The following is a 16,981-nucleotide window of genomic DNA, read 5'->3' as shown; positions in this document are numbered from 1 at the left end:
CCAGGGCGGACAGAGGAGCCCGCAGCCACCAAGGGAGAGGCCCCGCCAGTCCGCGTCCCAGGGGCGGGACAGCGCAGGGTCCGGTCCGGCCAGGACGGACTCCCTCAGGTGGGGACGGTGTGGTGACTGTCCCCTCCACCCCCCGCCACCCGGGTGTGGGTGTGTCTTCACCTGCCAGGGCCTCGGCCCCTCCCTCGCGGGGTCCCGCCGTCCTCGCTGAGCCGCGCCCTCGTGGTCATCGGGCACCAGGCCTGGCAGCGCACAGGGAGATGGAGGCGAGCGGGGGGGGCCGCCCTTGGCCGCGCGGCCGGTATTTATAAGCTCCCGGGCGGCCTCGTCCGCCCTTCTCCTGCGTCAGTTGTTTTTTTAACGTTTTGAGAATAAGCCCCAGAGAGGTGGCACGTGAGGGATGGCATTTGTCCAAGACGCAGCTCGCGGCCAGCTGGGCCGCTGTTCAGCCAGTGGACCATCGGGAGACTCGAGCCTCAGCCGTTTGGGGGCGAGGGGGGGGGCCGCCAGTGCTGCCGGGTGGGGGTCCGGCTGGGGGTGCGGCCGGAGAGGCCCCCCGGGGCGGTCTCTGAGGGATGTGCCTCAAGTCCGGGCCCCCCTGGGAACTGCCCGCCCTTCGGGGCCCAGCTCCAGGCGCCCCTTAGGGTCACAAGGACGGAGCGGCCGGGATTCGTCCCGCCTCTCCCAGCGTGGGGTTCCCAAAGCCGACGCCAGCCTCAGGGCGTCCTGCATCGTCTTCTTTTTAAAAATGTATTTCTATTGATCTCAGAGAGGAAGGGGGGGCGGAGAGAAACATCCATGAGAGAGAATCACGGCTCGGCCGCCTCCTGCACGCCCACACTGGGGATGGAGCCTGCAACGGGGCATGTGCCCTTGACCGGGAATGGAACCGTGACCTCCGGGTTCCTCGGTCGATGCTCAAACCCCTGAGCCACGCCGGCCGGGCGAGGCTCGCTTCCTCTAGGCCGGGGTTCGAGGGCAGAACCTCCTGCCTCCCGTGGCTGTTGGGGGAGAGCCGACCTTGTTGCTGTCGGTCCCATTTCCGTAGCCAAGGCGGAGCCAGCCGTCCCCCAAACGTCCCTTCCCCCAACAACGTCACCGTCGAGCTTGAAAACCATTTCCCTGGGCAGATGCGGTGTCGTGGAGACGATGTGACTGTGGGACGTTGAAGGGGACTGTGGGAGAGGGACGAACAGGGCGCGGAGCCTCGGCCTCTCACGGGGCCGTGCTGGTGATGCTGTGAGCTGCCGCCTCGGCCGTGGCTGGCGTGTCTCAGTCTGTGTGGCAGCGTCAGGAGGAGGGTGTTCACTCGGGGAGAAGCACTGGCGTGGCTGAGAGGGCGTGTCTGTGTCAGAGAGGCGGCCACAGGACAGGGACCACGAGCTGCGGGAGAGGGACCGTGAGCCACGGGAGAGGGACCGTGAGCCACAGGGATAGACCGTAAGCCACGGGAGAGGGACCATGAGCCACAGGGATAGACCGTAAGCCACGGGAGAGGGACCATGAGCCACGGGGAGAGACCGTGAGCCACGGGAGAGGGACCGTGAGCCACAGGGATAGACCGTGAGCCACAGGAGAGGGACCGTGAGCCACAGGGATAGACCGTAAGCCACGGGAGAGGGACCATGAGCCACGGGGAGACCGTGAGCCACGGGAGAGGGACCATGAGCCACGGGAGAGGGACCGTGAGCCACGGGAGGGGGACTGTGAGCCACGGGAGAGGGACCGTGAGCCGCAGGAGAGGGACCGTGAGCCGCGGGAGGGGGACCGTGAGCCACGGGGAGGGACCGTGAGCCTCAGGAGGGGGACCTGAGCCGCGGGAGGGGGACTGTGAGCCACGGGAGGGGGACCGTGAGCCGCGGGGAGGGACCGTGAGCCGCTGGAGAGAGACCACGAGCCGCAGGAGAGGGACCATGAGCCACGGGGAGAGAAGGAGTGGCTGCTGGCCACACCCTCCCATTGCTGGAAGGGGTTGGACCGGGGCCCCGGCCTCCCCCGTGCGGGCTCCTCGCGGGTCCTGTACCTGCAGACTCGCCTGCTCACGAACGGGTACGTGTGACCCCAATAAAAACTTGCCGCGTTTGCCACCTTTTTGGTGCTTTTTCCTGGCGATTTTGCTGCTGAGCCGGCCCCAGGGGCGGGGCTGTCCGTGTGCCTGAGCCTGGGAAGCCTCTCCGTGCCTCGCGGGGGACATGCCTGGGTAGGTAAGCCTCGCCCAGGCCTGAGGTCGGCGCTGTTGGCCTTGGGGTCACCGCTGGCTGGGTCGCCAGCAGGTGCTAAACGAGGCGTCTTCACGCGGAGACAGGGAAGGCCGGGCTGGGTCACCACCAGGTTATGCGACTGTGACAGTGTGGCCGGCCGGCCTGGCTCCGTGTCGACCTAGGAACCAGGAGGTCATGGTTCGATTCCCGGTCAGGGTATGTGCCCGGGTTTCAGGCTAGGTCACCAGTGGGAGGCGTGCAGGAGGCAGCCGATCAATGACTCTCTTGCATCATTGATGTTTCCCCCCCCCCCCTCTCCCCCCGCCCTTCCTCTCTGAAGTCAATAAAAATATATTTTTAAAAATAGTAATAAACAGCCCTGACCGGTGTGGCTCAGTGGATAGAGCATCGGCCTGCGGACTCAAGGGTCCCGGGTTCGATTCCGGTCAAGGGCACGTACCTTGGTTGCGGGCACATCCCCAGTGGGAGGTGTGCAGGAGGCAGCTGATCGATGTTTCTCTCTCATCGATGTTTCTAACTCTCTTTCCCTCTCCCTTCCTCTCTGTAAAAAAAAAATCAATAAAATATATAAAAATAATAATAATAATAATAATAAACAAACATGACAGTGTCACGGGCTGACCGGAGCGCAGGCTCACGGCTCACGGCTCACGGGACGTAAGGCCTGGGGTAGTGGGAAGCGACCACCCGTGAGCCAGGGGGCAGGAAGCCGGAGCCGTGCCCTCTGCAGGGCCAGCGGGGGGCGGGTGCCAGGTTCAGGGTGACCGCATGCCCTGGGGACTCGCCTGGGAGGGCCGGCCCAGTGCCCGCTGGGCGAGGCCTGCTGGGCACGGGGGTGGCTTTGCTCACCCTGAACCCGGAACGCAGGTGCGAGGCTCCGGCAGGACGCAGGCGCCCCGGCGGCTTCCTGGAGGGGCCCGGGTCGGGCTTTTCCGGTTTGCTGCTGGGGGCGTGCAGGTGCGAGCGGGGGGGGGGGGGGGGGGCGCAGGGTGGCGGGCGCTCAGCGGCTGGAGGGTCGCCAGGTGGCCTGGCCGCGGGCGTGGAGGGCGCCTTCCCCCTGGCGGGTGGGCGTTTATGAAGCGCACCTGCCTCTGCCCTCGGAGTCAGTGGAGCCGGGCGGGAACGTTACCCCACGGTCGGAGGTGGACCCCGCGCCTGCCCCTGCGTCGCCGGCCGCGGCTGGTGCTGTCCTTCCCCCCGGAGCGGCGCCGAGTGACCGTCCGGGTGGCGGGCTGCCCAGGGGGAGGGCGGTGCTGGGAGGGAGGTCGGGCCCACCTTGCAGGTTGGGTGGGGCGGCCGGAGACCAGGAACCTGGGGGGCGCTGTCTGGGGCCTCCAAGTGTTGGTGCTGGGGGGACGCCAGCTGGACCCCCTGTGGCTGCAGCTGGCCGTGGGGCGTCCACTCGGGGGGACAGGGAGCTCTGAACAGAGGGTGACAGGGAACGTGCTCGGCCGACTCCCCGGCGAGGCCCCGCGCCACCCGCACTGCCGTCGCCGGACCAACCCCTCTGGCTTTGCCGCCACCGAGGCCACGTGATGGGCAGGAATTCTCCCGCCGAGAAGCCGGGGGTCGCCCTGCCCTGTCCCGGGACCCGGGGGGCGGGCGCTGGCCCAGCGTCAGGGAAGCAGCACCAGGCCTGGCGTCGGTGCCCTGGGGAAGCAGCCAGCCGGCGTCTCCGGCTCTGGGGGTCCGGGGTCTGAGGGTGGCTGAGGGCGGGGATGTCACGGTGGGCCCTGGGGATGTTGCAGACGGAGCGAGGGCGTGCCGCCTGACGCCACAGGAGCCGCAGCAACGGCCCTGACCTTCGAGAAACGAAAACAGCTTTTGTCTGTGGACCAGAGGCCCGGGGCACGAGATGGGTGCCAGGGGCTCGGCCCCGCCACCGCGCCTTCGTCCGGAAGGGCGTCCGGTCTGATTAGCACGTTACGCTTTTATTACTGCGGGTGGGCCGACGGGGAGACGGGAGGTGGGCTCACATCTGCCTCCTTGTCCAGGCTTCGGGGAGGTTCAAACGGTTTCTACTTTGGATCTTCCCGGACACTGGCCCTTGCTCCTGCACCGGGCTGCGGCCCTGGTTCCATGGGGTCCTGGTTCCGTGTGGCCCTGGTTCCATGCGGCCCTGGTTCCATGCGGCCCTGGTTCCATGGGGCCCTGGTTCCATGCGGTCCTGGTTCCATGCGGTCCTGGTTCCATGGGCCCCTGGTTCCATGCGGTCCTGGTTCCATGGGGCCCTGGTTCCGTGCGGCCCTGGTTCCATGGGGCCCTGGTTCCGTGCGGTCCTGGTTCCATGGGGCCCTGGTTCCGTGCGGTCCTGGTTCCATGCGGTCCTGGTTCCATGCGGTCCTGGTTCCGTGCGGTCCTGGTTCCATGGGGCCCTGGTTCCGTGCGGTCCTGGTTCCGTGGGGTCCTGGTTCCATGCGGTCCTGGTTCCGTGCGGTCCTGGTTCCCCGGGGGCGGGGGGGGGGCAGTCAGGGCTACCTCGGTCGGGTCCTGGGAGAACAGGGTCGGGCCAGTCTGAGCTGCCTGGTCAGTCCCAGCCCTGGCGTGGCGCGGGCCGACCCCTGTTCTCGGTTCTCGGTTCTCATCTCGCCATCTGTCCGCGGTCGGCGCCGTGACGCGTGCTGAAGGGCCGTTGCTAAGGGGTGTGGGCGGCGTGTGCCGTCTGCTCACACGTGCGGCCGATTCGGCAGCAGCAGCAGCAGCAGCAGCGGCACAGCTGGAGTCCAGCGGCATCGAGGTGTCGCGCAGGGACCCGGGGCCCTGGGAACAGACATCAGCTTGTGGATCGTGGCTCAGGACCAGGGATGAGCCGTGGCCGGGTTCTCGGGGGTTAGAGCGTTGGCCGGCGAGGCCTGGCGGGAGCTTGGAGGTGTGTGTTTTAAATACTTTTATTGATGTCAGAGAGGAAGGGAGCGAGAGAAACATCAGTGATGAGGGCGAGTCATTGATTGGCTGCCTCCTGCACGCCGCACTGGGGATCGAACCCACAACCGGGGCATGAGCCCTTGACAGGAATCGAACCCGGGACCCTTCAGTCTGCGGGCCGGCACCCTATCCACTGAGCCACACCGGCCAGGGCTTGTTTTTTTTTAAAAGGCCCCGATCGGCTCCTTTTGCTGTCACGACGCGCAGGGGCCGGTCTCCGGGGCCGTAACGCCTGTCCTCTCTCGCAGGTGGCGATCATCGCGGGCAACTTCGAGCTGGCGGAGTACATCAGGAGCCACAAGGAGACGGACGTGGGTGCGTGGGGCGAGGCGCGGGCTGGCGGGCGTGGGGCCAAGGCTGGTAGCGTGGGCGGGACGCCCCCACCCCCCCACCCCCCGACGCCCATCCTCCTCAGCCGGGGTTTGAGTCCGAGTTTAGCGAAACGTGGCAGAACGCGTACTGGCGATGCCTCCGGCCCTGTCCCCGGCCTGTCACCTCGTGGCAGGTGGGGCTCGGGGAAACCCACGAGTCAGGGAAGGAAATGGGCGAAGTGGCCTCAGGGTGGGGCCGCTGTCCGGCTGCTGAGCCAGGCAACGTGGGACAAACCCCCACGGGTTCACTAGAAGGTTCTGTCACATACCTGCCTCCACAGACCAGCGGTTCCCAGCGTGGGGCACACGCCCCCGGGGGGCCATGTGACGTTTAAGGGGGGGCCATGTGATGTTTAAGGGGGGCAATTCGAGAATGAGTTACTCACAGTGAGGTTTTTTTACATTCCTATGGTCCTAGGGCCCCATATACAGCATATAAATAGATATTGTGACACATTTGTGCATTTCCGGTCTCTATTATGTTTTGAAACTTTGCTATTTTTCCCTATCACTTCCTATTATTACTATTTTTTAAACAGTTTCTTAGTGATCTCTTCCTCAGGACTTCCACTGTCCTTGCGTTCTTGGATTTTTCTCCTTCGTGGATGCCCTGTTCTTGGGAGGCTGGTTTAGACCAAGTTCATGGCCTTTGAGGCTTCCTCCGCGTGAACAGGGGTTTGCTTTTTGAATAATAAGAATTATATGTCAGGGGGGCATCAGGATTTTAGAGACGCTTAGGTGGGGCGGGGCCAGAAAAGGTGGGGACCACTGACTCACACGGAGAGGCAGCGACTGGAGGAGGCGAGATGGGCCGGGGGCACCCCCTCCGCCCTCCTCGGCATCGTCCCAGCATCGGTGCCCGCCCGCCGCCTGCTGACCCCGCTCCCCTTCCAGTGCCCCTCGTGCCAACCAGGAGGACCATCTCTGGGGCACCTCCTCCCTCCCACTGCCCTGCTGGCGGCTGGGCCCCGCCGTGCATCGCGGAGGAGCCGGCTGGCCTGTGTCCCCCGGCCCCGGGCCTGCACAGGAGCCGCAGCGGGGAGCAGGCCCCCTGGACCGGCAGCGGTGAGCGTCCGCCAGTGGGTGGCACCATCCCATCGAAGGGGGGGGGGGCGTGGGGCTCCCGGCGCCCCGAGAGGTAGCCGGTGCGTCTGTGTCTCCCTGCCTGCGCCCCTCGCCCCGTGGTCGGTGTCAGGGGAGGCGAGGCCTCGGTCTGGCTGTCGAGTCTGTGCCGTGTGGTGTGGCTGGTCCCCGCCCTGCCCCTGGGAGCTGCCAGGACGCAGAGCAAGTCGCTGCCCTTGCCCGGCCGCGCCCTGCGCTGAGCATCGCCTCCCGCGGCTGCATGAACCCTCCTGGGGGCACCTCCGTGGGCGCGTTGCGGAGCTGCATGCGCGGTGTCTGCAAAGGGATTTAGCAAATGAAGTGGCTCAGGGTCCCCGCACTGCCCCGATCCGAGAGAGCAGGACAGTAGGACAGGTGTCTGGCCTCTAAAAATACTGCTGCCGTCCGGGTGCCGGGACCCATTAAGCAGGGCCTCCAGTACGACTGTTGCTAGTGACCCCACGAGCTCCGTGAATCCGGGGCCACCCTCACTGTCCTTGTTTAGCGCCCCCTTGAGTGGGGCGCCCCGTGGAGGGAGGCGGGACGTGGCTTCCTTCTCTGGCCCTTGGAAAGGAGCTGAGAAACTCTGGGGACTGTGACCCCAGTCTCTAGCCCTGCCCTGCAGACCCCCAGCCCTCGCCAGCCCCCCTCAAAGCTAAGGACCAGCCTCTGACCTGTCCCCCCTCAAACACCACCTTCAGAGCCGCCAGGCTGGGGGGCACCGAGGGGGCTTTAGAGAACAGGATGGGGCAGCTCCTGGCTGGTCTCTTCCATTTGGGGTGTAATTAGCTTTTCTACCAGGAGTCCGCACCCCTTTCCAAGCAGAGGGGCTCAGGCTGAGGATAGAAGTAATACCTGCTGGTTGCGTGAATACCTCTTAGTTACTAGCAACACAGCTACAGTGACGGGGGATACATTGTAGTTACTAGCGACACAGCTACAGTGACGGGGGATACATTGTAGTTACTAGCGACACAGCTACAGTGAGGGGGGATACAGTGTAGCTACTATGATACAGCTACAGTGAGGGGGATACAGTGTAGCTACTATGATACAGCTACAGTGAGGGGGATACAGTGTAGCTACTAGCGACACAGCTACAGTGAGGGGGATACAGTGTAGCTACTATGATACAGCTACAGTGAGGGGGATACAGTGTAGCTACTATGATACAGCTACAGTGAGGGGGATACAGTGTAGCTACTAGCGACACAGCTACAGTGAGGGGGGATACAGTGTAGCTACTAGCGACACAGCTACAGTGAGGGGGGATACAGTGTAGCTACTATGATACAGCTACAGTGAGGGGGATACAGTGTAGCTACTAGCGACACAGCTACAGTGAGGGGGGATACAGTGTAGCTACTAGCAACACAGCTACAGTGACGGGGGATACATTGTAGCTACTAGCGACACAGCTACAGTGCCGGGGGATACATTGTAGCTACTAGCGACACAGCTACAGTGAGGGGGGATACAGTGTAGCTACTAGCAACACAGCTACAGTGACGGGGGATACATTGTAGCTACTAGCGACACAGCTACAGTGAGGGGGGATACATTGTAGCTACTAGCGACACAGCTACAGTGAGGGGGGATACAGTGTAGCTACTAGCAACACAGCTACAGTGACGGGGGATACATTGTAGCTACTAGCGACACAGCTACAGTGCCGGGGGATACATTGTAGCTACTATGATACAGCTACAGTGAGGGGGGATACAGTGTAGCTACTAGCAACACAGCTACAGTGACGGGGGATACATTGTAGCTACTAGCGACACAGCTACAGTGAGGGGGGATACAGTGTAGCTACTAGCAACACAGCTACAGTGACGGGGGATACATTGTAGCTACTAGCGACACAGCTACAGTGAGGGGGGATACATTGTAGCTACTAGCGACACAGCTACAGTGAGGGGGGATACATTGTAGCTACTAGCGACACAGCTACAGTGAGGGGGGATACAGTGTAGCTACTAGCGACACAGCTACAGTGAGGGGGGATACAGTGTAGCTACTAGCAACACAGCTACAGTGCCAGGGGATACATTGTAGCTACTAGCGACACAGCTACAGTGACGGGGGATACATTGTAGCTACTAGCGACACAGCTACAGTGCCGGGGGATACATTGTAGCTACTAGCGACACAGCTACAGTGCCGGGGGATACATTGTAGCTACTAGCGACACAGCTACAGTGACGGGGGATACATTGTAGCTACTAGCGACACAGCTACAGTGCCAGGGGATACATTGTAGCTACTAGCGACACAGCTACAGTGACGGGGGATACATTGTAGCTACTAGTGACACAGCTCCAGTGCCAGGGGATACATTGTAGTTACGACTCGCCTTCAGATCAGTGACTTACTGGAACTGAAGGGCCGTCCTCTGACAGAGGGGCACCCCCACAGGCTGCTGTGATCTCCACGGGGTGTTTTATTTGCCAGCGGGGAGAAGGTGACGGTTCCGTAGCGCCTGTGAATACCCACGTTTATTCCCGCCTGCCGCCCGGGCCCGGCTGGGTGAGGACAGGAGCCCCCAGGTCTCAGGAGCTTTGCTGTGGCTTCTGTAGGCGGAGGTCCCCCCAAACCAGGCTGCGGGGCAGCTGGGGAGCCCGCGTCCCTAACGGTCACGGGGATGCTAAGCACGTTGCCGGCGGATAAGCTCTGCCCGGGGATAACCTAGTTTCCCGGCTCCGTTGTTTTTGTTTGTGGCCGGCTCTTGGGGCGGCGCCGGCAGGTGGATGGGATGACATGGGCTGTTCCTCGTCCGCCGGGCGAGGTTGGTGTCCGCGCGTCTGTCCTTCCGCGCGTCTGTCCTTCCGCGCGTCTGTCCTTCCGCGCATCTGTCCTCGCGGCTGCGCAGGGTGGGGAGCGGCTTCCCCCCTCTCTCCCTTCCCCCCCCCCCACACCCCATGTGCGCTCCGTGAGCCCGGCGTGAGCTGGGCGTCTGATGAGCCCACGGAGGGCGCTTGGTTACTGTTGCTAGGCTTCGGGACCGGCGCCCGGGTAATTATGCTTTGGAGACGGGGTGCTGGTGCGTGGAGGGGGTGGTGCTTTCACACAGATTTCTCAATGCAAGGGGGGTGGGTGTGTGTGTGTGCGTGCGCACGCGCGTGTGCATGTGTGTTTATGGGTGAGGCGGTAAACCCACGCTGTGCTGAGGGCGGTGTGTTTTGAAAGCCCGCCGGGCAGACAGAAGCCGCTGTGGGGAGGTGAAACAGATCCGATGTGGGAGCAGCGCCCCGTGTCCCTGGCATGGCGACCGTGACATGCGCTACTGGCCGGGGACGCGGACGCTGGCGGGAGCTAGACACGGCTCCCTTTGTGTTCGCGGGGACAGCCCGCAGGTCCCGGGAGAGCCCCAGCCCCGAGCTGAGTCCTCTTGTCCGATCGGCCGATCCGGTCGGCACCGCCCGGGCCCCTCTGTGTGTGTGCAGGGAGCGACCTGCCCCGGGCAGCCGGGCCGGGGTGCGGGCTGGAGGGAGGCAGGCACCGTGCCCGTCTGTCCAGGTTCCCGGAGGCCGATTTCAAAGCTAGAGCCCTGGCTGGTGTGGCTCAGTGGGTGGAACCGCATTCGGTCCCTGGTCCAGTTCTGTTCAAGGGCACGTACCTTGACCTGGTCGGGGCGTGTGCAGGAGGCAACGGTCACGTGCTTCTCTCACGTCGATGTTTCTCTCTGTCTCCCTCTGCCTCCCACCCTCTCTAAAAATCAAGGGGAGATATCCTCGGGGGAGGATTGAAAAACGCACAGAAGAGCGAGTGGCGGAGGGAGACGCGTGCGGCCCCGCAGACCCAGGGCTGAGGTGCACCCCAGCCGTGCGCGAGGCCCCCTCCCCGCCGCGTCCTCGCCAGCACCCGTGTCGGTGGACGTGTTGATGGTGGCCATTGTGACAGGTGTGAGGTGACCCCCCGATGTCGTTTCAGTTGGCATGCGACGCTCCCCGGTGATGGCGGGCCTGGACCTGCCGTGGACGTGAGCCACCCGCGGGTGCCGGGCCCACCGAGGGACGAGCCCCCGTGGCGGGGTTCTGAGCATCCGCGGGGCTCACGCCCGTGTCCCCTGTGGCCAGAGGTGTGTCCTGCGTGGGTCTCAGCCACGTCTGCTCCCCGGTTCTCTGCACCCCACTCTGCTTCTGGGGCGTCCCTGTCCCAGCCCCGCCCTGGCCTGGATGCTCACTTCCCACTTCTCCCGGCGGCGGGCCAGGCTCCTGCCTCTGCTCCTCCAGAGCCGGGGCCGCTGACCAGGGCCGCAGCCGGGGGGGTGGGGGGGCTCAAAGAGAAGACGCTTATTCCCCACGGCCGGCCGGGGGGCTGGAAGTCCGGGTCGGGGCGCCAGCAGGTCGGGTCTGGCGACGGCCCCTCCCGACACACTTCTGTCCTCACGTGGCGGAGACAGGGCCGGCCAGCCATTGCTGCTTCTTGCATTGGGGCCCACCCTCGTGACCTCCAAGGGCCGCACCCCCAAATACTAGCTCGGTGGGATTAGGGTTTTAATGGAAGAATTTGGGGGACGCCCTTGGCCTGTGGCGAGGACAGAAGCCTTCCTGAAGCCCGCTGCTTCTCCTGGAGAATCCCCGTCCCTCGGGGAGCCCACCCAGGGCACGTCTTGTTGGGCCTCAGTTTCCCCTGCCGACAGCAAGGGGCCGGGGCAACCTCGGCCTGAGCTCTGCGGGCACAGATGGAAGCAAGAGACCGGGAGCGGCTTCCGCCTCCCTGCTTCTGCCTTTTGCTTCTGCTGCCGGACACTGTCTCCCCGTCCCCCCTCTCCCCTCCTCACAACCCCCCTTCCAGTGTCAGACCCGGCAGATGGCGAGTCCCAGCGGGGTTGCCATAGCAACAGCTGGGCCTCACGTCCCAGGCCCGGCCCCTTAGAGGCAGCACTCCACAGTCACGGAGTGGACGTCGGGGCGGATCTCCTCCCCATGGGCGGGGCGGGCGGCTGGGAGCACGGGGTCAGGACAGGGCGCCAGGGCCTCTTCCCAGCGGTGTCTCTGTCACTTGGGGTGGAGCCTGCGGACGGGGCGGGAACCAGCAGGAGCTGGTGTGTCTGGGGCTGGACATCCCAGATCCTGGTGAGGGAGGATCTGGCCCAGCCTCCCGGGGGTACAGACCCCGTCTCCAGGTCACATGGCATTCTGTGTCGTGTGTGTGTGTGTGTGTGTGTGTGTGTGTGTGAGTGTGTGTGTGTCCAAATCGCCTCTTCTTTTTAAAAAATACATTTTTATTGATTTGATTTTATTATTTTTTTAATCCTCACCCGAGGATACTTTTCCATTGATTTTTAGAGAGAGAGTGGAAGAGAGAGGGAAAGACAGAGAGAAACTTCGATGTGAGAGAGACACATCGATTGGCCGCCTCCTGCATGTGCCCTGACCAGGGCCCGGGCCGGGGAGGAGCCTGCAACCGAGGTACATGCCCTTGACTAGGAATCGAACCCGGGACCTTTCAGTCCGCAGGCCGACGCTCTAGCCACGGAGCCACACCAGCCAGGGCTATTTTTATTGATTTCAGAGAGGAAGGGAGAGGAGAGAGAGAGAAACATCCATGATGAGAGAGAATCACGGATCGGCTGCCTCCTGCACGCCCCCCACTGGGGATCGAGCCCGCAACCCGGGCCTGTGCCCTGACCGGGGACCGAACCCTGACCTCCTGGTTCCTGGGTCGACGCTCAGCCCCTGAACCATGCGGGATGGATGTCTCCTCCGCCCCTAAGACGCCCGTCCTGCTGGGTGAGGCCCTGGCTCACCGCCCTCGGGAGCCTGTCCTTGGGGATCTCACCCCGAGGCCCTGGGGGTGTGAACCTGGGGGGATGCAGTGTGATCCATCACATGCCTGGAGGTTGGTACCAGAGGCCAGAAGGGGGTGCCAGGTGCCTCTCCCCGGGCTCCAGCCAAGGTGCCGGCGAGAGGAGGGGCGGTGTCTGAGGGACGCCCACCTGCCCGCGGCCCCGGAGACTCCAAACCACATCTCTGCTGCGCCCCAGGGAGCAGCGTTGGTGTGAGGGCTGGTGGGCGAGCCCGGGAGCGAAGGAACCCCCCTGAGAACTCCCCGTTTCACAGCGTGTGTCTGGGGGGCTCCCAGCGTCCAGGGCACGCGCAGAGGATGACCTTGGCTGGCCGAGACTCCCCGGGCCTCCGTGGCCCAGGCTAGGCCCGGCTGTGCGCCTGGCACCCGGGCAGGTGGCATCTGTTCCGGCCACAGGGACATGGCCGAGTTCCTGGGGAGAGGCAGCACCCACAGAGTGCGCCCCAGCGGGCAGCGGGCAGCGGGCCACCTCCTGGCCCAAGGCCTCGCTCATCTCTGCTGCGTGTGCCCCTGGGGGGTGGTACAGTCAGGTCCTCCTGGGGCCCTGCTCAGGCCCCTCATCTGATGTGACCCCCCTCCCTTGGTGACTCCTGGGGAGCAGCCCCTGCCCTGCTCCCGAGCTGGGGTGTGGGGGGGTCCCCACCTGAGCCAGGACCACGTGCAGACGGCCTGCCCCGCTCTGAGCCGCAGGGAGGGGCCGGGTGTGGGAGAGGCCGGCTCCGTGCGGCTGCGTCTGGGAGGGGATTGCCCAGGAGTTCGGTGTGTGTTTTTTCTCACCAATTTTCATCTAAAAAACCTGCTTTCCACCAAATGAGGTTTCTGATGAGAATTTGATCGAAACCGTGTTTCGATTGGGTTCGGGCACCGGGGGGGGGGGGGGGGGGGCAGGGGGCGGGGGTTTCTCCTCCATCTGCAGGCGGGAGGGTCCGGCCCGCGGCTCCGCTGGTTTGAATCTCTGCGAAGTCGGGCAACAGGCGTTTCCGGGTTAATGACGTCCGAGGCCCTGAGCCTCCCGGCCTCGCTGTGTTGTGAAAGCGGGAGCCCCCCGCCCCCCCCCCCCAGGACCCCTTTGACCGGACGGTGGGGGAGTGAACCCCGGGGCGGGTGGTGGGCCTGCTTCTCTGTGAGGGCACGCGAGGCGCGGGGCGGGCTTGCTCCGGAACCCACTTCCGAGGCGGCTTCTCGAACCCGGGGCCTGATGGAAGCGCCTGGCGGTGTCTGCCCCTCGGACCTGCAGAGTTTGCGCGTGGAGCGTGTCAGCGCTCCCCACACGCACGGCCCACCGTGTGGCCGGAAGCTGAGGGCGGCTGACGGGTCTCCCCTGAGCTCGGGGAGAGAGCGACCTCTGGGCCCCGACCTCCTGGGGCGACGGGAGTGTTGGATGAAGAGAAATCCCGGAATGACTCACACACCGTCTTCTTCAGCAGCGCTAACCTCCCGCTAGGATATGCAGATGAGCTCCTTGAGGCTGGTTCATTCATGACCTGATCCCAAGTGGCTGGCACACAGTAGGTCAGGGGTCCTCAAACGACGGCCCGCGGGCCACAGGCGGCCCGCCCAGGACATGGATCCGGCCCGCCGGGGGCCGCTGCCTGTCCTGCTTAGCAGCCGACGCGTCCCGGGCCCGCAGTGCGCATAGGAATTTGTTCATAGTTTTTTTTTTTAAACTATAGTCCGGCCCTCCCACGGTCTGAGGGACAGGGAACTGGCCCCTGTTTAAAAAGTTTGAGGACCCTTGCGAGTAGGTGGTCATATTTGTTGGATGAAGGAAGCAGAGGATGGGTGGGTGCTTGGAGGGATGGGTGGATGGTGGATGGTGGATGGGTGGGTGTTTGGAGGGATGGGTGGATGGTGGATGGTGGATGGGTGCTTGGAGGGATGGGTGGATGGTGGATGGTGGATGGGTGGGTGTTTGGAGGGATGGGTGGATGGTGGATGGTGGATGGGTGGGTGTTTGGAGGGATGGGTGGATGGTGGATGGTGGATGGGTGCTTGGAGGGATGTGTGGATGGTGGATGGTGGATGGGTGCTTGGAGGGATGGGTGGATGGTGGATGGTGGATGGGTGGGTGTTTGGAGGGATGGGTGGATGGTGGATGGTGGATGGGTGGGTGCTTGGAGGGATGGGTGGATGGTGGGTGGTGGATGGGTGGGTGTTTGGAGGGATGGATGGATGGTGGATGGTGGATGGGTGCTTGGAGGGATGGGTGGATGGTGGATGGTGGATGGGTGGGTGTTTGGAGGGATGGGTGGATGGTGGATGGGTGGGTGCTTGGAGGGATGGGTGGATGGTGGATGGTGGATGGGTGGGTGTTTGGAGGGATGGGTGGATGGTGGATGGTGGATGGGTGCTTGGAGGGATGTGTGGATGGTGGATGGTGGATGGGTGCTTGGAGGGATGGGTGGATGGTGGATGGTGGATGGGTGGGTGTTTGGAGGGATGGGTGGATGGTGGATGGTGGATGGGTGGGTGCTTGGAGGGATGGGTGGATGGTGGATGGGTGGGTGCTTGGAGGGATGGGTGGATGGTGGATGGGTGGGTGCTTGGAGGGATGGGTGGATGGTGGATGGTGGATGGATGGGTGCTTGGAGGGATGGGTGGATGGTGGATGGGTGGGTGCTTGCAGGGATGGGTGGATGGTGGATGGTGGATGGGTGGGTGTTTGGAGGGATGGGTGGATGGTGGATGGTGGATGGGTGGGTGCTTGGAGGGATGGGTGGATGGATGGTGGGTAGATGGGTGGGTGCTTGGAGGGATGGGTGGATGGTGGATGGGTGGGTGCTTGGAGGGATGGGTGGATGGTGGATGGTGGATGGGTGGGTGCTTGCAGGGATGGGTGGATGGTGGATGGTGGGTGGGTGGGTGCTTGGAGGGATGGGTGGATGGTGGATGGTGGATGGGTGTTTGGAAGGATGGAGGGAGGGAAGAAAGGAGATGCTCTGTGCCGCGCTCAGCACAGCAGGGGTGAACCTGAGTGGGGGGGCGGTGAAGGATTAAAGAAGACAGGCAAGAGAATAAAGCTGGGGCTCGGAGGGACACGGCCCTCTGATTAGACAGCGCCACGGCCTGCAGGCCGAGTCTTCATTTCATAGCCGGATCCCAGGAGGCCAAGGAAGGGCGTGGTCACAACGTTCTCACGGGCTTCGAATCCGCTCAATCACAGGCCCCTGATCCAGCTTCGTTTACCGGCTGCACCTCCCGCAGCCCACATCGCTCAGCCACGTGGGGCCACAGGCTCGGACCATCAGGTCAAGCTCACAGCCATAGCCTCTGGCGGTAACTGTGCTGGGACTGGCACGTGGCTTTGCCACGAGGGGACCGTGCCCTCGCCTCAGTCCCAGGCTTGAACCTGTCCGAACGCTGTGGCCGCGCCCCGCAATGCTGTCGATGACTGAACCTGATACCATTCGGCTAGAGCGCAGCTTCCCCCTCCCCCCCCCCCCGAGTTACGAGGAGAGACAGGAGGGGCGCTCAAGGGCAGGCTGCAGGCCCCGAGGCGGACGCTCCGTGGCCAGCGGCCCAGTCCGCTCCCTCGGCCTCTCCCCGAGCCCCGGGCGAGGTGTGCGCCAGGGTCCCGTCCGGGTGGCGACGGCGAGCCCAGGACGGGCACCGCGGTTTCTCGAGCCTCCGCTGTCGCCGTCTCCTGGGTGACGCGCTGGGACTCATGTCAACATTCTTGGGGTGCCCCCCTTCCCTTCACCGCTAACAAGGGCCTTGGGGACTTCCGTTCGCTCTTCAGCGGACGTGTTTATTCGTACGTGGCGGTTCCTCGTGGAGAGGGGGTACTGGGTCTTCCTGGAAATGGCACAGAGAACGCCGCCCCCCTCCCTTCCCGGGAGACCCCGCCGGGTGGAGCAGTTGCCCCCGCCCCCCCCCCCCCCAATTCCTGTTTACCCGTCCGACCGACCGTGACCTTATTAGGAGCAGAGCTAGCGGCAGAGCTAATTAGTTCAGTTAAAATTAGCCGCCCTGAGTGGGGGTGGGGGTGGGGGTGGGCCCTGGCCCATCTGCAGCGTCTGTGAGAGGCCGGAGCTGCAGCCTCAGAGACCCCAGGCACGAGGCGGAGGAGGCAGCGGGGGGAGGGATGCGGCCAGCAGCCAAGGGTCCATGGAGCCCCCGGAGCCGGAAGAGGCCGGAAGGACCCTCCCCGGAGCCCCCGGAGGGAGCGCGGCCTGGACAGGGCGCCTCTGGTCCAGACGGCGAGGGTCCGTCCCCGCGGCCCGGGGCCCCCAGGACAGCAATTCCGAGGTCACACCCGTGGAAGGTCAACCCTCCATCCCCTGGGAGTGGACGCCTGCCCAGGGGTCACCCACACGGACACAGTCGGGGGGGCAGGGGCCGTGGGGAGGAGACCTCGGCCTTGCCATGCCGCCAGGACGCAGCTGCTGGGGCCTTTGGCCGTAGAGGAGCCCCTGCCCCGGCCACACGGCTCCCGGGGGAGACGGGGCGCCTGGCGTGTCCCCGCCTGGGCCTGGGCCCGTGTCTGCCCCGGGTGCCGGCTCTCTGGTCGCAGGAAGCTGGAGCCGCCGCCGTGACGCG

General features: G+C 64.3%; 1 protein-coding gene across 1 annotated transcript in view; it reads left to right on the top strand.

Annotated features, from left to right (window-relative positions):
• The window catches only part of SHANK2 (SH3 and multiple ankyrin repeat domains 2), a 196,253-nt gene that overhangs the window by 35,979 nt on the left and 143,293 nt on the right, over positions 1–16,981 (top strand). Inside the window, exons 10-11 of the mRNA XM_080639996.1 lie at positions 5,405–5,471; positions 6,422–6,592. Of these exons, the coding sequence (XP_080496122.1) occupies positions 5,405–5,471; positions 6,422–6,592 (238 nt within the window). The remainder of the gene's footprint in view (positions 1–5,404; positions 5,472–6,421; positions 6,593–16,981) is intronic.

Source organism: Plecotus auritus, assembly GCF_963455305.1.
Source record: "Plecotus auritus genome assembly, chromosome: 9".
Taxonomy (NCBI): Eukaryota; Metazoa; Chordata; class Mammalia; order Chiroptera; family Vespertilionidae; genus Plecotus; species Plecotus auritus.
Note: the sequence above shows the minus strand (reverse complement) of the source record. Positions and strands in the feature narration are given on the sequence as shown.